The following is a 26,091-nucleotide window of genomic DNA, read 5'->3' on the forward strand; positions in this document are numbered from 1 at the left end:
CTCACGTGCAGCTTTAGAAGTTTTCAGTACAATCACCTGTTACTGGTTTGGGGATTTTGTGTGTTTGGGGTTTTTGGGGGCTTTTTTTTGGTGTGTGGAGGTGGGGTTTTTTTTGGTTTGGTTTTGGTTTATCTGGGTTTGGTTTTGTTTTTTTGTTTTTTTGTTTTGCTTTTAGTTTGTTTTTTCGTTGTTGTTGCTGGTTTTTGTCTTTTCCTGAGGTTATCTGAGTAGCATTAAACATTTATGTTAATGAAACTCAGTCACACCTGAGAAATACACCTTGCATGGGTACCTAGAATACAAGGACACTTGGTTTACCAACCTGGTAAAGGACTTTTCAGTACAGGAAGCAAAGACAGGAAATGAGAGAAGTAATGAATGGTATATACAAATGCATAAGCTTTAATGAGCAGGCTTAAGTGGAAGTACTAACAAAGACCAGAATCCTTATGTTTCCATCTGATGGTAAATTAAATGTACTACTGTAATCTTAAAGCAGTTAAATCTTAGTAATTTATGATAATGGGGGAATGAATTTTATCTTGGATCTCATGGCAATTAGAAATTTACCATGAAGTAATTGAGGTATTTTGTGAGGTTAAGTAAAACAGGATGAGATTTTTTTTAATGGTAGTTGTAGATCTCAAAACTTTTTGTGAGATGTTTTGGACCAAAGGAAGATAACGGAAGGGATCATGCTTGGTAAGAGTGAAAAAAGTGTGGGAAAAGAGAGGATTAAGGCTCTCTAATCCCTGCACCTAACCAGTGCAGCCTGTCCTCTATTATTTTAAAACTCTACTCCTAACCAGTGTGCAAATGTGTCTTCTGTCCAGAGTGATGAGCACATGGGTGACTAATAGTGAACATTAGTGTGGACTGTCAGAGGAGCAGGATGAGATCAGGGGACAACTGGAAAAAGAGACATTGTCTCAGACCAGGCAGAACCTATTAGGAGCAGAATCTGGAGTCCAGCTACTTGGTCAGAATACAGGAGGTTGAGAGAGCTCATGCAAGTGCATATGTGAATGTGACTTCTAACAGACTCCTTTTCCCCCCAACCTGGATGAAGAAATAGTGTTTGGTTGCCTATGGTGTTCATGTTTGTTTCAGTGCTGCTGGTGGGCCAATAAGACATTTGCCTCTCATTAATCTGTGTCACCAGCCATATACATCGGCATCTTTGGAATGCATGCTTAGTTGTGCCATCAGCTGGACATACAGATGGGAGCAATTAAAGAAAAACCTTGGACCTTGGAGACCTCTACCTTTTACTTCCCTTTAAAGAACTGGAGAACCATTCAGCTTTTTCAAGTAGATACCTCCTTCTCTTCTTAAAACTCCATGCACATCACATACTCCCTCTGGGTCCAGAAAAACACATTCTTACTTACTAGCACTGATATAGAAATTACTGGATGAGATATTATTTTATGGTTATGGTAAAAATAAATAATGCAAAAGATTTATTATGGCTTTTAAAAATCCTTAGTTAACTAATTACATGAGGAAAGCCTTTCATCTATTTTGATCATTTTTATTCTCCCAGCTTGTGTGAAAATAAATTGGCAAAAATCACACACAGAATTCTGAAATTGAGATTGGGATGCATATCTTTTGAACTAATGTATATAATTTTAGCTTTGGAATTAATAAATTCTTAAATGTCTTGGGTTTTTTTAACTTAGTTCTTACAGGACATAGTGTTGATTTCACATGAAATGAGCTCATAAAAAAACCCCATGTGATATAGATACAGAATAAGACCAAAATTCAGCTCATATTTGTTGCATTTACTGGACTCCAAAATAATTTTTGCCCTTTTTATGCATGCATGTATACTAAAACAACAAAATCAGAAATGCCAAAGAAAATATTATGGTAGTAACCCAAAACAATGAAATTCCTGTGAATCACAGTTGAGCTTCACTGAGTATTGTTCAAACATCAGACTCAAGGTTTAACTCAAGGGAATGTTTCAATCAATTTTCCAGATTGCCATGACATTTCTTAGCAAAACCCCAAGGTATATTACAGCAGTAGCTGTACAATTTGGTATTCTTCAGAAGATATTTTAATCACATTAATATATGCTGTGTGACAGATTGTGTCTTCTCCGGGGAAGAATTTTAAAATATCTGTTCAGGTAGATTCCTTCTCATTCTGCCTCACATGCACCTTTCTTTATAAGGGGAATATTTTAAATCTGAAAACAAGATAGGAAGACATAACACTGTAAAATGTCGCTTATCTATGTTACAAACCAGACTGCTGAGGGATGGTTAATTAACTGACCTCATAATAGATCTTTTAAAACATACCACTGATATTCCACAAATTTCATTTCACATTATATATTTAAATTGCATTCTAATCACAGATGAAATGCAATAATTATTGTCAGTAGATGTTTCCTTTTCTTTCATAATAGTAATTAATAGATATATTAACTATATTTAAATAAATGTTCGATTCTCTAGCTATTTTTTAATGAAAGAAAATTATATCAAGTTGTAATGGACACTCAAGAATCATAATGCTGGTCCACAAGAACACAAATGAAAAATTAATTCTAAAACCTTAGATATATTTGAAGAGTAAAATTAAAACCACATATATTTATATTGCAATATTGTTATTTAAAGCAAAATATATAAACACAGAAACTGTTTTTCCTAGCAATTCAACATATACAGACATAGAATATACCTCATAACTAAAATTATGTATTTAGTTACCAGTTATTATGTAATAGCAGTATAAAATTGTAACATAAACATGTGCACATAAGAAAGTACCTCAGCATTCTGGAGCTGCAAGTTATATACTCTTTCTTGGCAGTCTGACATAAAATTACAAACTTTGTAGAAAAAAAACAAACAAACAAAATAGTCTAAAGGAAAAATCGTCTCTCTAGTTATAGCCAGTAGAAGATACTCCTTTTCTTCTGAAGTTGAAATTATACTAGCCATGAAATAGAGCAGAAAATAAGATATCCAGAACAAAATTCTTTTTCTCTCTCATTAAAATAACCCATTTATGTGTATGGGATTAATTTTTCTAAATGGTAACTATGTAAACCTTAGTCACTTAGTCTCCCCATAGACACTTTGTCTGGGGACTGTATTAACCCACTGGACATTACATGATAAACAGGTGCCTTCAGAGGATAGTTCATTCCATCTGCTTTAGATACCTTTCCAGGGTGCAATGACTCATATCCTGACAATATATGCATTTTCCCATTAAATACAGAAGTGTCTTAATTGACTAGCTCTCTGTGACATGGAACTTAACTGTTAGAAATTTAAATTAAGTAAGCCTGTGACTTATTATCATAAAAGGAGAGCTATCTTCCTCATGCAGTACAACAGGAAGAGCTTAAAGAATTAATAGCCTTTTGCTAGCACATACAAAGTATGAGGATTTCACACACTATTTCCTACTCAGACCGAATACCCACTCTACAATTTTTTGCAGCAGCTCTTCGAGCAGCGTGAACCAAAAGGTCCAAGTCAAATTGTGACATTGCGTTCATACTTGATGGTTTTCCTTAACAACATTTCCATACAATAATATAAAATTTACAGATTCATAGGTCATTTAAGTTGGAAAAGACCACTAAGATCATTGAGTCCAACCACTAAATCCAGCACTGATAAGTCCACGACTAAATCATGTCCTTAAGTGCCACATTGACTTGTTTCTTTTAAATAGCTCTAGAGATGACACTTCCCTGGGCACCCTGTTTCAATGACTGATAACTCCTTCCATGAAGAAAATTTCTCTTAATGTCCAATCTTTGGACATGCTCCAGCACCTCAGTGTCTTTCTTTCACGGAAGGGCCCAGAACTGGACACAGGACCACCAGTGTTAAGTATAGAGATAAAATCTCTGCCCTGGTCCTGCTGGCCACACCATTTCTGATCCAGGCCAGGATGCCATTGGCCTTCTCGGCCACTGGGCTCACTGCTGGATCATATTCAGCCCCTGTCAACCAGCACCCTCAGGTCTTTTTCCAATGAGCAGCTTTCCAGCTACCCTTCCCCAAGACTGTAACATTGCATGACATTGAATAAAGAATGTGAGGCTGGTAATATGTGTGCATATATGTATCAGTATATATGTGCTTATAAATATCTACATTTTTACTATTATGTCTTCCCCTGTCTATTTTATTTCTGCAAATTTATTTTCTCAGGAGTCTCATTATATATGGTGGGTTTTCTCAATAGCCAAACATAAAATGTTATAACATTGAGAACTTCAGATTTTATTTATACCAACTTTTAAGTACTTCTCTAGCTGAGGTTTTAAGAAAAAAAGATAATTCACAAAAAAGCTACTTCATTTTCTAAAAAAAATAAATAAAAAAGAAAAAAACTAAGCAAAACTGCCCAAAACTTCTCAAAACTTCCCAAGTACTTTTCTTCATAATCCATTTTTAATTTAAGAGAAACGTCTTTCAAGAATCCTGAAAAACGTGGCTTAATCTGAACCTGTTTTTACTGTCAAATTTGCATCATTTTCTGTCATGTGCTACTCCATGAAGCTAAACTCATCCATCTCTGCAAGTTGCTTTCCATTCACAGATTATAAAGCTTGTGTTGTTATCCAATGACTTCTCAGAGTGCAAAATTAATGACTACAGGTCTAACAGTTTCTTTACACTTTCTATTAGTCTTTCTTGCTTATCCAGAACAACAATCCCTTATATTCCTACAACTCTAAAAGCCATGTATCATACCTAGAGGTAACAAAGGCAAATGTAGCATGTGATGTAGTACCAGTAAGTTCAGGAGGCTTTTTCTCTGTGGATATTTAGAATCAAATTACATTGACACGAAGGCATCACTTGGTAATAAGAGAAACTATGACAGCTGGAGCAATAATTTTGAGAGATACACTTTACCACTTTAATGCTTTAAGGAGTTTTAAATGGGACAACTAGTCAGAGTGATTTAACATCTAGATGAGAAACTATCACACTATTTGTACAAAATAGAATAAGAGGATCACAGATCAGCACAATTGTCTGTATCTGAAGCATTATTTTTATGTTATCAATAACTCTTTCTTAGAGGAATACATCAGCATACTTTGTCACATTTTTCATGCCCTCACAAAGAACACTGATGAAAATTCAGAATTGAACTTGCCTTCCTTCTTCTCCCTTTCATTTCTTTTTCTGTATTCTTTCCAGTGTTACAAATCTCCTTACTGTGTTCTTACCAGCTTACTCTCTTTGTATTCAATTATTCTTACTACATCTATCTCTGTCTCCTTCCCCTAACATTAAATCTTATACCTCTTAGCTCTTTTTTTCTGCACAAGAGTACTGTGCAGTTGCTCCCAAATTTAATATAGGACACTAACAAAACCTAAAAGTATGATCCATCTCATCTAGTACTAAAACCTTTCATTTGAAAGCAACTAGGACACATTATTTCTAGGAAACTTTGCTACCTGGAAATACTAGCTCCCATTTGTGACCTAAGCATTATTTAACCTCTCAGGGAAGACTTAAAATCAGTGTTACATCTTTTTCCTGAAATCTACCTTCAAGGAATAACCATCTCTTCATTAAAAGCTTTCTGTCCTTTAGCTTCTGTGATCAGTCATTATACGATTCTTTCTCACTGATTTTTCATTTTGTGGGAAGTAGAAGGGCCTAGGCTACTTCTGGCATTCTAGGAGTTACTATAAGAAAATTAAACAAACCCAAAAATCAGCAATGCAAATATGCAAATCCAAGCGCTTTGGTGCTACCCTAGGTCTACTTCTAGAGCAGAGAATACTAGAGTTATAAATAAATAAATAAACTAAAAAAAAAAAAAAAAAAAAAAAAAAAGGAAAAGGAGAAAAGGAATTATTTACCTTTTCCATGGGTAACATCCACAGTCCATGTGCAATTCAGTGAATTTGGATATAGATCAGGATAACCTGGGGATAAAATTGTTCCACTAGGTCCTCTAACATCTCCACCACATAAAGCTAGAAACAAAGAAAACAATAGCAATAACAATAATATAAAGGATAGAAAATGTACAGATAAGAGAAAACAAACATAAAATTTTATGCCTTTAAAATTACTTAAAAGTAGTTACTCAAATGATTTAGCAATTTCAGATATTACAAGCCATTTTCATACAATAGGAAAAGAAATGCAATCAATGATTAATTAATCTGTGTTTAATATGCATAAGAAAATCAAAATCAAGTTACATTAGCTGTTTTTTCAGGTTTTCTGGAAACTCTGTGAAAATCGTTAAGTCTAAGGTTGGAGAGTTAAAATGGTGGATCTTGGCTATTGAAGAATTATTTACTTAAAATATTTATGCAGGGAAAGTTGACATGGTTTCATGTATACAGTTATAATTATCAGCTATGTGTTTATATCTATGACGTTAGTGCTAATGACAGGTTTCAATATATGAATAAGCATTTCTCTAGTTTCATTAGGAACTTTATAAAAGTAATCAGTAATTGAGCAATACAAAAATTAAATTACAGCTTGAATTAATGCAAAATACAAAAATTTAATCATTACAACACTGGCAAAAATGTACAGCTCAGTGATTTTCTATTCCAAGGTTTTTGAAATACAATATTAATCAAGTAATTTTTAGTAAGGAAGAGTCCTGCATTTATGAATTATCATATATCAATAAAAGTTATTAAAATTCACTAAGTTATTACATCAGAGTTCTCTGAATATAGATTATCTCAGAAGGACATACATTATAAAAAAAATTAGTAGTTCTATTTTTTTCCCTCAAGGTTAAAAGCATCTGTTCCTTTTATTTTCCTTATCCTAATTATATGCATTACCAAAATTATTTTGCAGAAATATTTTAGAATAAAAACAGTGAACTACAGTCACCAGTTTCAGGTCACATAATCTAGACCATTCTAGTAATATTTACTGCAGCTCTCCATAAGAGCAGTCCTTCCAAAGTAATTAACACAAATTCTTCTCTTATCTTTGGAAGATGCTAAAGGTCTTCAAAGGCACTTCTGGAAAGAGTTAGATGGCAACTACTTGTCTGTAACTCCAGTTGATACAAATCTTAAACCTTCTTCTTGTTCTATAAGTGGTCACACCTATTTCTTGCTCCTGTCTGTGCTTCCCATCGTGCTGCCACAGCAATGAGGGGGAGGGAAGGAGCCTGTCAGAGGTTGGAGGAGCAATGCTGCTTTCTAAGAGATGCTGCCCCACCTGCACTAGCTGGTGTAACCTGCTCCTACCCCTCCTGTAACGTCAGTAGCAACTCCTAAGGCAGCACTCAACAGTATGACTGACTCCTAAAGGGGAGAGAAGTTTGGCCTTTCAGTATGTGGTCAAACATCTACATACTTCAGGAGAAAGGTGCTTAGAGTAATTTGTTGCATCATTCTCTTTCTTCTGCTATGTCTTGATATTTATACTGCTTATGGCAATTTCTGCTAGATATTGATGGAGTGAATAATGGAAGTTATACCCATTATGCATTTGCTATTACTGTTATATATTTGAGAATCAATATACAGACTTGTCCCAATTTTCTGCTTGTAGATGTAAATTCATAACTGATTTGAGGACACAGCAGACAGGGAATCAACAGAATATTCAGAATGTACCTTCAATCTAACCCTGTACCTAAGCAGACATTTGTGTCAATGAAATACATGCATTTTCCAGACATTTAAGTAGCACTGTGGAAAGTTTTCATAAAGTTCAATTATTTTTCATAATGAGATTATGGCACTGCATACCATCACTCTGTTCAGGGCACTAAAGGAAGTATACAATAAATAACACTTTTTTTAATAAATCAGAAATAGAATTTCATCCTATACCCTAGGATGAAGACTGCCTTATCTTGCCTTGCTAAAATTTGTTTGATCCAGCTATCTGTATTTCTGTTTTAAACATGCTTACTTGTCTGGATAGCCTCATGCTTGCTTTCTATGTGCTATTTCTCCTGCCAACTTTCTAGCTTTCGTTGGCCTAGTTGTAAGATGGAAATTTGCAAATCCAGTACCACAGGCTGAAATAAGACATTCCAGGACCACATTTGCCCAATCTCTTCATTGTTGCCACAGGCAAATAACCTCCTTCCATACTAATTTTCCTCCTCACTCCTCCAAAGAAGAGACAGTGGAGGCAAATACTGCCACCTCATCATGTGATCTTCTTATATTTAGACATTAGCAAAATACAGCCAGGGCTGTGACACCATGTTATTGGAGCTCCTGATGGTAACTATCCACTTCATCTATTAAATAAAAAAAGACAGTCTGTTTTTATAATCATGGCATACAGACCAAACAAATAATATATTTTACAGGAGGTGTTTGGAAAGCCTTTCAGGAATGCAAATAGTGACAAAATATCTATGGCATGCCATCAGGGCTTCAGTGTAACTCTATGAAGGCTAGCAGATGGCAGAAAAACACATCAAGGGAGCATCCTTTTAGAAAATAAAGCCAAGCTGACAAATCTGAAATAGTAGATGTGCAACTGGCCCTGATAAGATGGTTAACAGCCCAAGCATGTAATATCACTGCTAGTATCTGACTGTTTTCAGAGTGCAAAGGAAAATAGGAGCACATAAAAATAAAAATAGCAAAGAATGAACACATATTTTCAAATTCTATCTTTCTTTCATTTTATCTGATTATAGAGAGATGGAAGCTAAGAAAGAGTAAAAGTAGAATGAATACTTAAAGAAATACTGAAGCACTACTTTTGATTTCTAATATGAAAAATGCAACATTGTTAACACACTAATTAAAATTTTCTTTTTTTATGCAACCAGAGAAGTTGAATCAACACATACCTGCATTACTGTTTTCCAAATAGTGAGAATCAAAATAAAAAGAAAATTTTAAAAATTCCCAACAAAATACAGAACAACAATGAGAATAAAAGACCAAAATGTAAAGAGAACAAAATATGAAAGTGACTGTATGAAATACAGATAGGTACTTAGAAGTATACACTGTGGTGATCAGAAATGATGTAACAATTTAAAAAGCAAATTTTGGATAACTATGAATGAAGATTCCAATTTAATAGTGGAGTTTGGTTCCAATGTTCAGCTGAAATAAATTCTTACAATACTAGGTTGATTACTTACACTTTCTTTTGTTGCAACTGCATTCACTTTGTTCAGTAACATCAATCACAAAAAAGGGAGAGCAAGTAAGACTAGCTTAGAAAATGGCCCAATATATATTTTGAAAATAATTTTTGGCCCAAACAATTTCAGAACCTTTAATCAGGCTACTCATGTCTCAGTGGGAGACATACAGGCCATGCTTCATCCCTAAAATACATGAATAATTGTAATAAAAACACTTATGTCATTCATAGCGAAGTTCCACTTCAGACCATATTTCATGCTACTATAAAACTGTTATTGGAAATCAATCTTGCAATACTAGAAATAGCCTTATAATTTCCAGCTTAAATTTATTCATAGCCTGTTTTTACCCATTTGATCTTCTGCTAAACTGTCATTATGTTCTATTCCCTCTTGGGGTCTCACTTGGGAAGGTTGGCAAACCACATAAGAATCTATGATTTTGGATCAGTAATGAGACAGGGGTTTTTTTATATGCTTCTATAAGATATATTTTCCAACTCTATAACCCCTGCATTAACACTTGCAAGTAGCAGCTGTGCTACAGAAACATATTTCTAGGACACTTCACAGTAGATTATGACATGTTTGTTCATATTTGTTTGTTTGTTTTTTCATTTTATTTTCTTACATGCCCTCTGTTCTGTTTTTAACATGTTTATATTTTATTGTAGAAGTCAGTTTTTATATTGTTTTCCTGCATGGGGTCAGCCGGTTTAGCTAGCTTAACACTTATTCACAGAAAGCCTTTTTAATTTTTGCTTTTTATACCATGCAGGAAAACTCAACAACCACTAATTATGTTTGCTGTTACTTGAGGTCTACAAATACAATTTACTATCTATTTAAAACTAATTTGTTTTGATGTGACACAAGTCAGTCTCAGAGTTATGAAGAGTATAGTGATATGAAATGTGAAGGAAGTTGGATATGAGAGAAAGGGGGTCCCTATCGGAGAGTGAAATATTATAGATTATCACTTTAAAACATTTTCATGACGGCCTTTGAAAACTTATTACAAAAGCTGCAGAGAATATCAGCACACCCTGAATGGGGCTCTGAGAGGCCCTACAACGTTACCTGACGAAGATAAGATAAAGTAACAGCTCAGGGGTGGGGACATTCACAAAGCACAAGCCCAATACCTTCAGGAGACCACAGTCCCAGGGCTGCCAGCTGCCAGGCTGGCACAGACCCTCCGCCAAAGGGTGGGGCAGAGAGGCTTTGGGGGTGTGTTGGAAACCCTCAGGTCAGTGACCGCCCATCCTCTGAGGTGCAGACGAGCCCAGCTGAGGCCCCTCACCCCGGGAAAAGCTTCTCCACAGCAGAGGGGGTGACACGGCCCATCAAAGGGCCCCCAAAGGGGTCCCCAGACCCTTCACCAGAGCTCCAGAGATGATGCAGCAGACCCTCAGCCCTGCAAGGGACAGTGTCAAACTGTCCCCCTGCAAGGAGGCACGTCGCATTCCCACCTGCCCAAAGCAGACATGAACTCAGGGAATTCTGTACTCTTAGGCGGCGGAGGACCCTCACCAGCAGGAAGAGCAGAGGGAAGGGAACAAGGAGACGTGGTTGGGTGATGTGCTTCCACATAACCCCTCTCGCTCTCTCGCTGACCTCCACCCCCAGGCACATTTCTTTCTACATCTCTTTCTTTTTGCCTACATCTCTTTCTTTGCCTCTTTTACTATTAAATAAAACATATCAATTTTTTGGCCCCAATATCTAATCTTGTTTGCTTTTAATCTCATTCTTGGGTATATTTTGAATCTTTGAAGTTCCTTCCAGTTTGTAGACAGAGACTCAGCTTTCTTTGCTCCTCTGGGTTTAATAGTCCCCATATCCAAAAAAGATAGAAAATATGAAGAAAATGTCTGAGTTATTCAGCAAATCAAGACAAAATAATACACATATATAGAGAGAGAAATAAATGTATATATAAATGCATTTCTCGATGTATTTCAACATAGAATGTTCATTAGTAATTCACTTTTAAAAAATCCCCAAAGTGTGTTACTTTTTTAGCCTGATTGGTGATGGTGATGTCTGAAATGAGTATTTTTCACATTTTCAAGTGGTAGCACCTATTATTTTCTTACATAAAAATTTTTCAAGAGACTAGCCACAGATCACCAACCTCAACTCAGGCACTAACATACAATAATGTATCTCAATTTTATCAGGAAAGATAAAATACTCTTAAGAAGAAGAAAAGCTTTCAGAAAAAAATTCAACTTTTTTTCCTTAAGTTCAATTTGTTGTAAGTACACATAATTGAAAACTATTTGGTTTTCAGTGGTAATGGGAAGAGAAAACACACAAATATAATTTATTAGTAATAACAATTAGTTTTAGATTTCAAGCATCATCAAAGAAGACTAATAACATATAGTAGTTTAAAAAGAACTGCAGAGAAAAAAAAGAGAAAAATCTATTTGTATGGAAATATGCTTGTGTATATATGTCTAAATACAAATATATATGTGCACAAACACACAGAAGCCTCATTATATTGATTTGTTTAATTGACTCTAACTTCCAACTAAAAATGTAATTCTGAGATGATTTTCATTTATTGTGCAATTGGATAATAAAAGTGGCATATAAAATAGACTTTAAATTGTTGAAACAGTAAATTAGAGCTTGAATCTTATATACTGTGCTTCATAGACCAAGAAATTTCAGCACTTGTCTTCCCTAATTGATGAAAATGTAATGTATTTTGAAATGGGATGTAGTTCAGTAGGGGTAAATAAATAAGGATATGGGTATCAAATTAACATACTCAGCTTCAAGAAAGAAACCTTGGACTTGAGCTATATTACACAAGAGACTAATTTAATATAAACTAGTGTAGCCTAGATTACTCACAATATCAACTTGCATTTTGACCTTCTCATTTAAATCTGAAATAGACTAGATATGCTCTCCATTTCCAATTCTGGCCTCTACAACACTGCGTATTTGAAGCAGGTTTTTTAACAGCTGTATTTTAATGGAATTATTATTTTTATTTTAGAGATGTCAACAGAAAGGACATAACACGCCTGCATTATTCCCTGAAAACATTCCTCATGTACTGCATAAGTAATATTTTCTAATTCATTTGGACATCTAGGGGTTTACAATATAAATATAAGATGCTTTTTATCTTGCTTGAATTTTCATTCTATTTATCCATTTTCTTAAGTAAATGAAGATCAGGGGGAATGACAATATTTATTTTTAATTCAAATAATGAATAAGAATTATCTATTAGCATTAAACTTCATGTTATGATGAAGGGAATAAAGAGTGTTTTACACTCTTAAGTAGGTATCTAACTTTTACATTCATTTTCCTGTAATTTTTGATGGAATTACTACAATAATTCATATACTAGGTAGAATAGGGTTCCTCACATATGTTCAAAGCTTAAAAGCAAAATGCTCTTATAGTATTCATATAGAAAGGACATTATAAGATATGATTTGGTCTTTTTAGTTAAGCACTGTGTGGTGATTACTGTTAAGAAATTCAGGGCTTTCCAGATACACAGGTAAAAAGTGACTCATATGTAGTTAGTAGATGGGAATAGTGTCAAAGCAATACAAGCGGTGCTTTCTCAGCAAAGATCATCACCATCTATTTCAGTGCTTTTTCGTGATGCTTATCTGTGCAACATCAAACACATGATGGAAAATTTATTTTACACTCCTTCAAAATACAGAATTTCAGTCTTCACCATGTCCTACTTTGAGGAGGAGCTCGCATTAAGATGTCTAATTTTTTTCCATTTGTAGTCACTTCCTCAAACCACACCCATTCATGAGTTGCCGTGACCTATCTCCACAATTACCATGGTCTGTCTCCACATTACTACATGATGTAATTATAAAAAAATATAAAAAAAAGAGATGCAATTATCAAGAAGAACAATCGAAAAGGAATTTGTCTCCTCAGAAACCATCAGAGTAACATTCTGAATGTGCAGTAATACTGACTGATGTGTTTATTAGTGATATGACTAAAACAAATCCATACTCCTAGTTTATACAAAGGACAGCCCATTTAGCAAATGCCCTTTTTTGCCTGGGGTGCAAGGTCTCTGGATTGTTTTAAAAAACATTCCACCAGAGAATAAATTCAGCAATGAAATTAAAATTACATCAACCATAAACTGATTCAATTTAGTAGAATAAATGTACTCAATCCTACCTTTACAACATATTTATTGAATGGACAATTGCCATTTAGCAATGTGCTCTGGAGAAAAAGAAACCTCATTTACCTAATGAATTGCATGCTAGTTCAGCATCTTTAGGAAGAAACTGATCACAATATGTAAGTTCATTTCACAACAGAGCCCAGTATTCATAGGGAGTGTTCTTATACTGTTTGTTTTACATGGTTACCATCTACTGCCTACCACCATTAGAAAACATGTCCTAGCTTTGTGGTCTATTCAGCAAAACATAGTACCCTTGACTGCAAATTGTGGGAACCCTGCAATTCTTCGTTGCAAGAACCTGACAGAGATGTAGAATCTTTTCTAAAATGGGCTTGCAGAAAGACAGAGGGCCATTTTCAGCGAAGTGATTATTCATGTCCTTTTCTACCACCAAAAATTTTGAGTATTATCATATAGTGACACCTTCAACCTCTTGAAATATAAAAACACAAAGAATTTCCTGACTAAACAATGTGAAGGCTCAGGAAGTCCCTACCATTTTCTAAAGAAAGTAATACAGTGGGAATGGATAGTCTTCCATATGGGAAATCACACATGATTCAGCGAGTTTCTTCATCAGTCTTCATTCAGATTTTTCTTTCAAAAGAGTGTCCTGAGACACTAAGAACTGTACTAGAAAAATATAGTATTGTGTACATTCTGTAGCTCATAAAAGCTCAGGAGACTTTCTCTGCTTAGATACTACCCTAGAATTAAAAGGTTGTATTATTCTGAAAACATTTTTAACATCAAAAACATGTACTATGCTCCAAGGAGGGAAACTGTTTTAAGAAGCAAACATCTCAAATCATGTAACTGAATGGACATTACAATCTACTTTCTTAATAGTACATATAATTCATATAACCCCCAACTGGGAAAGTATTAAAATGAACAATTCAGATTACAAGAGATTACTGAAAATGTTAGATAATTTTTCAGATTTAATGATATGGTGGAGACCTCTTACTCAATCCCACTTTTGTCTGGTTTAATAATCACCACATATAATGTGGTCCTAAAAAATTTACATAGTGATTGAAGGATGTCAAGCTAGAAACAGAGTGATGTCATCATGAAACAGGAGTAAACGAAGTTTGTGAGTCAGGTGCAAACAAAATTCATTTCATGTTTTCTTTGTCAGCAACCCATATCCAGAGATAGATACCCATACCCCAATATTTTTAAGCCGTAATAAGTGCTTTACAATCAGATATACATAAATTTTGCAATCAGTTAGCTCACAGTTACATAAATTCAGATAAACATACCTTCAGTAATCTGCAGGATTAAATAACTATGTATCATTCTTTTATGATCATATGTCTCATCATAGAGATATATGACATTTATTTTCTTTAACTATTCTTTTTCTTTCCAAAAAATATAGGGTTTACAGGCTCTGGCATTTAACCCATTTTTACTAATAATAGTTTGGCAAAACTTGTATATTTTAAAGTGTTTTGTATTAAATCTGTTCATCCTTACCATCGCAAGTTGGGAGTGGGTGACTCCACCAGTGATTTTTTTCACATAGTAAAGGCTCCTCATGACTCAGCCTATAACCTGGATCACAACTAAATGAGACAGTGGAACCTATAGAGAAGTCATGTCCATAACGACGCCCATGCACTGGTATGCCAGGATCCAAGCAGGAGTAAGTATTAACAGTTACACCTAGATTAAAAAAAAAAAAAATTAAAAAAAAAAAAAAAAAAAAGAAAGAAAAGTGAATAGTTAATAAAGAGCCTATAGATTAAAAAAAATAATAATTTAAGCACTTGGTTGTGATGGTTGTGAGATGAAGGCTTCATTATTGGACATTCACAGTGAATTATCTTTCCACTATTTTTCTCTGTGTTACCTTTAGAAGGTACTATGGATCACAGTTCAAATCCTGCCACTATTGCAGAGAAAAATAAGAAAAATATCCCATAATTTACAACATATTTAGTTTGATTCTGTCTCAATAACATCAAATGGTTTTGTATCTGATGCTAATATTAAAAACCTTGATGATCACACAAAATTCTGATTTTCAGCTTTTATTTTTTCCTCATTAAAACTTGCTAGCATAGCTGAAATTGTTTACATTTTTTTGCTACTTATATATTAAATACTTACATAGATCAATAATATACATAAAACACACTCATACTTAGTGTTATGTGATATATGAGACATTGAGAAGATAAAGAATAGGAGCAAAGAGTACTGAGAAGTTGACTTGATAAAGGGAATTTCAATGTATACTAAAAAAGTTAAACCTTTTAGATTATTTCCTGGTGAGATTTTAATATGTAAAGCTCATATAAAGAAGTCAATTATATAATAATTATGAAAAAACCCCAACCATCTACAAATAATACTGAAGTTAATACATTATTAGAAGTATTCAGTGTAAGATTTTTTTTAATGGATGTTACCCCTTTTATGCCTACACAGAAATCATGAAGAAATCCTTCCTTACAAAGAAATTAATTGTGGAGAGATCTAATTAGCATAAAAGTTAAGAACATATAAAAGATCTTGGCTTTTAATACAATATTTTAAGGGAGAAGAAATGATGAATATAAGACCACTGATCTTTATTGTTTGTATTCCCAAAAAGGAAAACAGAATTGGATTGTACTGGATAATACAAGATGAGAAATAAGTAAGAATTAAGCAAAAATAAAATGAATACTAGACTTCTGTGTATAAATAGGGGCTATTAAACAAAAAAATGTTTATTTTGTGTACAAATACTAAAAATATATATTTTCCTTGCTCTCTGATAGTATAAATTTACCTTTTGTTTTCCACTAGTGTATAAACTGTGGGATGTGGATCAGTTTTACAAAAAAATAAGACTTTATAATGAAATTTAAGAATTTATTTATTTAAAAAATTCAGGCTTCCTTTCTAACTTTATTGTTTTGAAATTGTTTATTATTTGTAATAAGTGCAGATTTCCTCTTTTTGCTGTTCACATTCCCAAAGTATAATTTCTACCATTTAACATTATGTAGTCTTTCTAATTTAATGGTCTTGGTTGGCAATCTTAATCTAGAATTCCTGATGTGTTAAGGTAGCCTTCCTTCAAACTTCAGAATGGATGAAAACTTAAAAAAATCCTCAGTTTTTCATAATGTAGAAGATACAAATGGAAGTTTGTGGGTGAATGCTAGGACAGGTAATAATTTTGGTATAATAAGAGATTTTTCTTTCCAATAAACAGCCTGAATTTAACATTCACTGACATTCAGTCCAAATTTATCTGGCAATATCACCCCCATGCATATTAGTTTTAGTATCCTTATAGTGGTCAGGAATAGTGAAAATTAAAAAAAAAAAAAAAGTTAAAAATTAAGATCATCTGGAAATTTTTTGGTGGTAATTCCAATAAGTAGAAGTACAAACAACGTGCCTATGACCTTTAATAATAAGTAAATAAAATACTGATTACAGTAAATATGTTATTTCTCATATACATAGGAATCATTACAACAGAAGTTATATCTAGAAAGACAAAAAGTAAATTGAATTATAGCATTTCAACATAAGAATTTTAATAATTCATAAAGTATGAAATCTTACAAATACTTTCTGCAGCATAGTTTATGTGACTATAATAAGTACATAGGAGTATTTTTATGTCAGAAAAAAATAATATATGAAGGTTTTTAGAACCCTAAAAATCCACAATCAGCCAATTGCATTTCTTGATTTTCAGGTCATTATGTAAACTGCATTTCCCCATACCTTCAGTTAGAGCTGTAGATACATCAATCAGAACACTAATTCAGTTATTTTCTTAGATTTTCATAATCTTCCTGATCTCATATTTTACATCCACAAAAAAAGACTTGTATACAATATAAGAATATTAAGACATAAAAGCAGCCTCCAGGAGAAAGGCACTTGTTTCTTATTGTCATCTTTTGATTCTTAAAGCACAGAGCAGTACATCAATGACAATAAATATAAATAAAATCAGTGGTCAACCCTTTTGCAGTTTAACATTACTAAATCTTTCTCAGATTGGGAAATAAGATGAATTTACTCTAGATGACATTTGTACATCACTAGTATAAACATTGAAGGTGAGGTGAAATCAAATAATACAACACAGAGGTACTTACTTTCATAGTGAATTTTGAATCCATTGTTGGAACGACTGTTATCAGTTGTAAAGAGAAGATACATGAAATTGCTACTGCTAAACAGAAACTGTGGGACCTGTGTACCATTGTAAGAACCCAGAAGTGGAGATAACAAGTTTGGTCCATCATGAACTTCCAAAACATCATAATTGAGCTCAGTCTGAAATCTGGAATTGTGGAAACACACAGAGGCACAAATTTAAGAGACAATTAAAACAAAATTCAATAAACCCATAGTTTTAAACTATGCACCTTTCCTGATAATATTTTTTCTCAACACATCTATTTTTCAATATCAATGAAGTAATACTAATTATCCTATATAATTTATACAATAATAAAATTTTAGGGTCGTTCCTTAGAAAGATGAGAAATAAATTTAAACTCCTTGAACTGGTTTGTATGGCAGGAAACAGAAGCTAAAACCAGTTTGTCAATAAAGATTAATATCACTTGCATATGCTATTTTATAGAAATATTATTTTTCTTTTTTGAATAATGAATTCAATTATATGGAGGGCATGTTGATGCATTTGGAAAAAAATATCAAGATACTTTGTATCATCAAAGGCTCATGCTCTTGAGTTCCTACCTTTTAATCATCTATAAAAGTGATAGAATTAGTTGACTCTTGACTGCAGTGGCTTTGTGCTAGCTGACTCAGTCAGACTAGTCATAGAAGGTATTTGAAAAAAGTCCACAACTAAAAATCCTTTTTTAGAAAGCACTAAAAAACAACATGCCTGTTTAAATACAGCATGGGTGCTCTCCCTGGCAAGAAAAAGCTGAGTGTGATAGCGCTGCTAGATCATCTTCTTGCTTGTCTTGTTTCAGATGGTATCAGCAATTCCAAACACCTGTTTGGTATTTTGACAGTGGTTTATCTCTTTGTTGCTATGACAGACTTTAGATCAATCATAGTGCTTTATAATGGACTCTGATGGATTACTGAAAAACCTTTTCAGAACTAAAAGGCAACAATTAACTGCAGGATCTTCAAAGGACCCTTAGATAGTCTTAATTACTGCTCTGGTTTACCTAGATGCCTAATTCAACTTTGTGAAATCCATTCAAAGAACTGTGTGAGTAAAGCCAATAAACTGAGGTACTCAGTATTTCGGTATTTACGTCCCATAAGTCTGAGCCTAAAGATCTAAAGGAGTCTGGCAAAAGACAAAGTAAACCTACAAAACATGTTTTTTCTTTTATCTATGTTCTGCTCCCACTAAATAACGTATAGAAGAGCACAGAACTAAAGTAATAGGGAGTTACAGAAATGAAGTGGAATAATCCTAGAAGCAGAAAAACTGAAAATTTTGGGTTTTGTTAGTTCCCACAGTAATTCACAATGGCATGCTGCTAAACTACTAGGCAATAACTTGCTCTTTCCAACATTTTTTTTTCTTTTTCCCTAGCAATCCACACAACACAGGAGAACTCTTGGAAACAGATCATTTAGTCTTGCTCAGCTTTCTTAGCTCCTATATCAAAAGCATCCTTGAGTCAGAAGGTGTAAAAAGCTTATAAATGTAAAGAAACTAATAGACCACTCAAGTAAAATTGAAATTAAGTTAAATCTCCAAAGACATAAAGGAAATCCTCTCAAAACTACTTAGACTGTATGTACCACCACAAACAGTGGAAAAATATGAAAACGAAAAAAATTAATAATCACCCATGAAAGAAAATGTAAGAATTATTTTTAAGTGAGATGAATTAAAACAAATTTGAAGAGGGGATTATGTTCAATGCTTTTGCTTGGTCATTTGGCTCAAAAACTAGTCAATTTAAATTTAGTTTTTAAATGTCATGCTTAATATCAGTTTTTTCTTCAATATCTTTTGTCTTAATGCTCAACACATCTGCTGTATTTACATACATTTTTTCCTTCTGATGTGACAAAACAGTGGGGGCTTTTAGGAAACTTGAGTAAGAAATACCTTGTGCTCATGTAAGACCCTTCCAATGTTCCTTCCTACTCAATTGGTCACTATTGTTAAATTAACCTGGATGTCTCATTGCCATTTGACATTTAACCTTATGGAGGACTCATGAGCAGACAGGCGTGAAGCAAGTTTTAACACAGGAGATGCCACACATGCTATTTTTAGGAGGCCCTATTTGAGTAGATAAAGGTGCCTGAATATTTATAACACACATCTTTGTTTCTAAGAGACAGTCTTATCAAGTCAATGCAGTGTCAGGATTTCCTGCTGCACAGTATGTGCTCAATAGACAAACGTGACTAGTACTCCAATCAGTAGTTTGCTATCAGCTTCTCTCACATTTAAATACTCATAATTAGGCTTCATGATAAACACTTCATTACAATCAAGAATGGCATTGCCATTTCTCACTTCTGTCATTTCAATTGAGCCTAAAAAGATACTGGTTTATAACAAAATATCAACAGATTATCTATCTTAGTTATGCTTGTATAACAGGAATAATTTTTTTTAAACTACATGCACAGTCATATAACCATATATGAAAAGATTCTTTTTTGCATGCCGAAAGCACAAAAGTTAATAGGTTTTTTTTTATTTGCTTTGTCTGTAGATCTCCTTTTCTCATGTCTCTGTCTCCTTGGCACAGGAACACTTTAGCATACAGTCATGGAATGCAGTACCTTGCTCCTATCCAGTGTTGTAAGAGAGATGTAGGAAGATGGAGAGATTAAAAGTAAACTACTCTGCAAGTGGGAAACTTAGAAAATCCGAAAATTATTTAAAAGTTATAGACATGTACTATAAATATTCTTCTCTGACCAAGAAACTGAAAATCTTTCAAACAACCACACATATTGTGGAAGTTTTGGTATTTGCACCAATAAAGGCTAGAAAAAGCATCTGTGTTTCTCAGGACAAAGTTAAGAGGCCAAAAGCTGGGCAAAATATGAGGGTTTTTTTAATAATGTAGGAAAGTCATTTGGCTATAGTTTTAAAACTGTGTATTTCAACAAAATTATCCTTTTCTCTTAAGAAAGTGCAGCTGAAAATTTGCAAGCAGAAGCAGCAGAACAAGGGTAGCCAAGACTAGAATAAGTCTTTAAAAAGCTAATGCATAAATGACTCAGAAGGCAAATTTAAACTATATGAAAATTAATAAAGTGTAAGTAAAAAAGGTAAGAGTAGTCTACAAAATGTTTTCTTTCATTACACGATACAGTTTTATTTCATCATTTGATTTATAGAATAACTTTTTCTTTGCATCCAGACATGTAACTATATATACCTAAGTGCATCTGTGTTAACAGACATAGCTGTATTTTTAATACAGAGATATATCACTGTATATATAATATTATACATATACATATTATATATATATATATATATCAGTATATACTATATCTCTGCTATATAATACAGAGATACATAAGAGTACACGTTCATCAGCTACTAGGGCCTCTCTGGAGGGCTGCATCTGAGCAATATGTGTACCGGAGACCAATTTCTGACAAGTGACAAGAGTGTCAAAAATGAGCAGCACTGGGGAAAAAAAGTGTCTTAAAAAGGATAGAAGCTTTCTCTGTGATACAAAGGGATCACATCTTGTTCTTTTTGATCTTACTTATTACAAGAGTAATAGAGTGCAGTTTTATGTAAAGGCATTAATGTATTAAAAACAAAGAATGTATGCAAGAGAGAGTCAGATTTAGTAAAACTCATGTGCTGCAAAGAAAGAAAATGCAGCTGGCATTGTATTTTGTAAATATAAATATGCTTTTTACTTTGAAATTACTGTCCACATCAAGTATGTACTTTAAATGAATCGCTGAATTAAAAATGAACTATCAGAAATTGTAACATTCTTTTAAAAAATTTAACAGAAGTTTCAGCAAGAGGGAGTTATTAATTTTTTTATTGTATTCCAATTTGTAAAAATTTGGCAAATCATTATTTTAAGTGATATACTAGTGATTTTGGAAGACTAGCTTTCATGTGATAGTAAAGATAGAAAATAACTGAAGTGTACGTATTGCCCGTCCTTTGATTGTTTATATTGTCCCATGAACACTTTATTATAGTGTAAGCTGTAGTACTAACAAAAGGTTTTAAAAATCCTATCAGAATGACAGATTTTGCTAAAAGAATATGAATTTCATCCTTTGTTAAAAGCAACTTTTGAATTGTATTAAAATGAAGAAATATCTTCTTTTAAGTAAAGTGTGGGCTGGCCTAGTCAAAACATGCTGCATAAATATCAACTGAAAATTACTTGCATGATTTTTGTACACTATAATTTTCATCATCAGTGGCAATTTTACTGGATTGTCATCAATTTTTTTTTTTTAATATTTACAATTAAAAATCATCTAAAACATAAGAATAGCATTCTTTGTTCCAATTTTTGGTCTTGATCTCTGATAAATAGCTCAAATGAAATGCCAACACCTTGCTACCATGAGAAATGTAAAGTGCTCAGCATATTTCAATCCTTTGAATAAGTAACAGACATCAGTCTAGGCAAAAGCAGAATCCTGCAGTAATTAAGGGACTCGGGAACTCCATCCTGAGAGTCACAACAACAGCTCAGCTGATATGATAAATATTCAGAGTGGGCAAAATTATAACTGCATTTAATTTAGTTTTCACAGCTGATTCATATTTTCAGAGTTGAAGATTGTGTGATTCTGAGAAAAAAAAGAACTTAGCAATTATAATTCATCATAGCAATATAGTTAAAAGTAAATGAAACATGCTAATATTTAAAAACAGGCAACATTTTTTACTGGACTAGACAGGCTTAAATACATGCAAGAGTGCAGAAATTTCAAAAGGTTTTCAGCCCATCAAAGTAGAAATTACACAAGATAATATCTGCTCTGAAGGATTTTCCAAAAGTCCTGCATGATAATACAATTGCTTGATTTTAGAGATAATGCAAATTAATTTTATGATAAAGCTAATAGCTCCAGATTCTTTGCAAAAACTGGAAAACATTAAGTAAGAAAAACATTAGCCAAGACCTTTCGAATGTAATTTTGATAGAGTGTCCAGGTTCAGCTTCTATCACCCACTCACAATTCAAAGAATCTTTATAATACCCTGGCCAGCCTGGAGAGAGGATTACACCACTTGGAGATGAAAAATGGCCACCACAAGGAGCTAAAAATGAAACAAAGAGAAAAGTAAATAGTACAGATTCATTAGATGCAATTCATATTTATTGCTTTCAAATGAATTCAAATGAACAAATACTGAAAACCTAGTTGCAGGAAGATGAAATTGCTTCAAAGTGGACAGGCTCTGTGGTGTTCAGAACTAGATGGACATAACTGAATTAAGAGCTTAAAATTATGAAATAAATAATTCTGAAAAAGGTTTTTTTTCTACCGCATTCTTCTGTGTATAATACATTTTCTGAATTAAAGAACATAAACAAAATATAATCTCTACAAAGGATCATTATTTTTGCTTTTAACTGTGGGCAGAGAAACCTGAAAAACTTGCCAGAATTTCAGCTGAATTTAAAGCTGGAAATCAGTGCACTGTTATTTTAACTTTGACATCACTGAATCCACTGTTATACCACATATATTTTTCTTGGCATGTAGGCAGTTCAAATTCCTCATTCATGAAAAAGACATACTTACCATTCTTACAAAATTAGTTGATATTTTTTATTTGGAAAATATATATAGATATTGCAATATATACTTCTGCAAGCAGTACTCATGTAGAGGGGAAAGATCACCTGCCTCAGCCTGCTCAACAGTTTGTCTTATCCATCCCAGAATACCACCAACCTTTGCATCAAGGACACAGGTCTAACTTGGTGTCTGCCAGGACACCCAGGGCCTTTTCCATTTAGACAGAGAGCAGAATTGTGTTACTTTGGAGGAAGAGAAGGCTGCACCAAAGAGTTTCATAACACCATGGTTCCAGTGGCCTTTACGGATACAAGGCTACTCCAAGAAACAAAACCAAACAAAAGCTATGTCACAGTTAGTGTCACAGCTGTGTATATCACTGTATATCACAAAGAAGTTGGAAAGGTCTTTACTGTACTGTTGACAAGACAGTGTCTCTACTAAAAATGTGTAAAACATACAACATTTTCTGACAAAAACATGACTATGTATTACATTTCATCTAGCAGAGCCTGCAAAACGTTTTGGTTGCTCATTTTGACAAAGTAGAACAATACATATAGTTGTCTATATTATTTGGAACTTCTCCATTACAAAAAAAAAATAGTTTAATTTTGCTCTCTTTGACACAACTTCAAATTGAAGACCATGAATTATTACACATTTGTTTGATCTTCCTTTTTCTCAGGAGAATACCAAGGTCCTATATTAAAATGATTAATTGCTGTAATTAATTTTTGGTTTGGGATTTTTGGTTTTTATTTTAGGACATAATGCTCTCTCTTGCCCTACTGTAGGGAAAAGAAAGAGTTTCTAGAAGTTACAGAGTTCACAATTCAGTATGTTGCAAACACTTTTAAATATGTAGATGTATACTTCTTTTTTTAGTCACTGATGAATATAAAGTAGGTGTTTCTCATCTTTTATTTTAAAGTCTCATTTTCATACTATCTTCAGTAAACAGTACAAGAACAATAAGTTATTTAAACTCATATTTACCTCAAAAGGTTAACTCTAGAGCATCCATAATATCTATATTTTATTGTATGTAAGCACTTTAAAATATTCACAATACATATGGAGCCTATAAACTACAAAATATATTGACAAGAATAGGAACCAGATGGCCTTTTTCTGAGGCAGTACACTCCATAGTTACAGTACAGTATTACTAAACTTGTACAAAGTTCCATATTTGCACCAAATTTTCATAACAGAGATTGAATTTAGAATACAAAAAGCTCCAAACCTCTATTACAAAAATATTCCTATGAATAGTGCATTAAAAATAATCCACACTATAAGATTGCCTAAATTTTGGAATAGTTTCTCAATTTTATTTAGCAGTGTTTTCTGCCAGCTTTCCTTAAACAAAATGTTTCTTATCTGTCCTTTGATTATGGCTCTTTGCAGATAAATATTTCATGGATTTGTTTGTTTGTTTGACTTTCACCATTACATGCTGATTTCCTAAACCCAGGAGTACTTCCTTTCAGAATAGCTGAGCTTATCTTAAAGAGCCTTGTTTTTTAGGAAATAAAACTGTCCAGTCATTATGCCAAAAGACTGTTTCCCTAACCTTTTTTACACTGATTTTAATCCCTTCTTCTTTCTTATAGTCCTATTTGATAGTTGTCTGACAGATTCATACCCAATGTTCATGTGTTCAAAATGAAACTCTAGAAATATAACACAACTAATGGTGGTCACCAAGTAGAATCTCTTTATCAAAAACAAGCTTATCTCAAATAGTAAAAGATAATCTTACTCTGATCTAAGAATTCTCACAAAGTCATTTGTATTTCTTTCTGTGTATAGCAAGGTGCAGGGGTTCAAACAGGAAATTTCCATATGTGAGCATGGAAAAAATCTTTAGGATAACAGGCTATTCACATAAACACTAAACATCTTGTAGATTCATAGTTTTTGAAATTTTTTTTTAAGAGCTTATCACTAATGCTAGAGTGATTAGCTCTAGCTAGAGAGAGAGCTAGAGCTCTCTCTATTCTAGAGAATGACAGGATAATAAACCTTACAGGAGTTATGCAGGAAGACCAAGATTAGCTACAGCATGGGTACAACAGCACAATATTAGAACAGATTATGGGAAAATCCTTCATATAACCCTCACACATAAAAGATGAAAGGCATGAGGACAGGAATCCCAAACTTGAAATCATCGGGGAGCAGAATAAGCAGGACCTCTTCACTAAAGAAACGGACACAGGGACCAGGGATGATCATTTGTGCATATGCACATACACACACACACTCAGTTAGTGCCTTCACAGACATACCCAGCTCCACCTGAGAAAGCAGAACAGGACTGGATTAGTTACAGCAAAGGGGTTGGTGACAATGAAGTGACTCTCTGAGCTGAAATAGAATCCTGGGCTGTGGGCAGGGCTGGGAGGAAGTCTCAGCAGAGGCTAGCCAGGATTGCCCTGAAAAATGAGAGTGTTGACCCTATACATCCGCACCAGATTATTAAATATCTCTCTCCTGTAAATAGTAATTTCTGAAGTTTAAGAAAAATTGCACAACAGTCACATTCCCAGTCAGTATATGGATCCTGTGCCTTTGACTTGATATATATGACAATAAAATTATGAGTTTAAACATATCAAACAACTCTGTTCAACAGACAAATGTGTACACAGCCAATAAAACTTCTGAACATCCTAAAAGACCAAATTAGACTGTTAATTTAAAAATCCTTTCATTTGCTTTCCAATTTTTTAATGAATTTTAAAAACTTATTTTAAATATTTTAAATAAAAACCCAAAAATTATATTTTAAAAATATTTATTTTAAATAAATATTTAGCTGAAAAAAGCCATCTAATTCAATATTCAATCATTCCAATATATTTTCCACTCAAAGTCTCAGACCACCTATGGATCAGATTATCATTGTGCATGGACTGACAGTTAAAAATATTCCCAGTAATTTAAGATTTTAATATAACATTGAAAACCTTATGCAACCTTATATTTTATTAGCAATGTTGTAC

At 33.4% G+C, this 26,091-nt stretch overlaps 1 protein-coding gene across 2 annotated transcripts in view; it reads right to left on the reverse strand.

Moving 5' to 3' along the window:
* Positions 1–26,091, reverse strand: part of CSMD3 (CUB and Sushi multiple domains 3) — a 580,968-nt gene that overhangs the window by 218,288 nt on the left and 336,589 nt on the right. For both annotated transcript variants that reach the window (XM_066334988.1, XM_066334980.1), the window contains 4 exons: positions 22,454–22,592; positions 17,461–17,648; positions 14,825–15,013; positions 5,876–5,992 (listed from right to left, as the gene is read on the reverse strand). In XM_066334988.1, the coding sequence (XP_066191085.1) occupies positions 5,876–5,992; positions 14,825–15,013; positions 17,461–17,648; positions 22,454–22,592 (633 nt within the window). The remainder of the gene's footprint in view (positions 1–5,875; positions 5,993–14,824; positions 15,014–17,460; positions 17,649–22,453; positions 22,593–26,091) is intronic.

This window comes from Sylvia atricapilla, chromosome 1 (genome assembly GCF_009819655.1).
Source record: "Sylvia atricapilla isolate bSylAtr1 chromosome 1, bSylAtr1.pri, whole genome shotgun sequence".
Classification (NCBI taxonomy): domain Eukaryota; kingdom Metazoa; phylum Chordata; class Aves; order Passeriformes; family Sylviidae; genus Sylvia; species Sylvia atricapilla.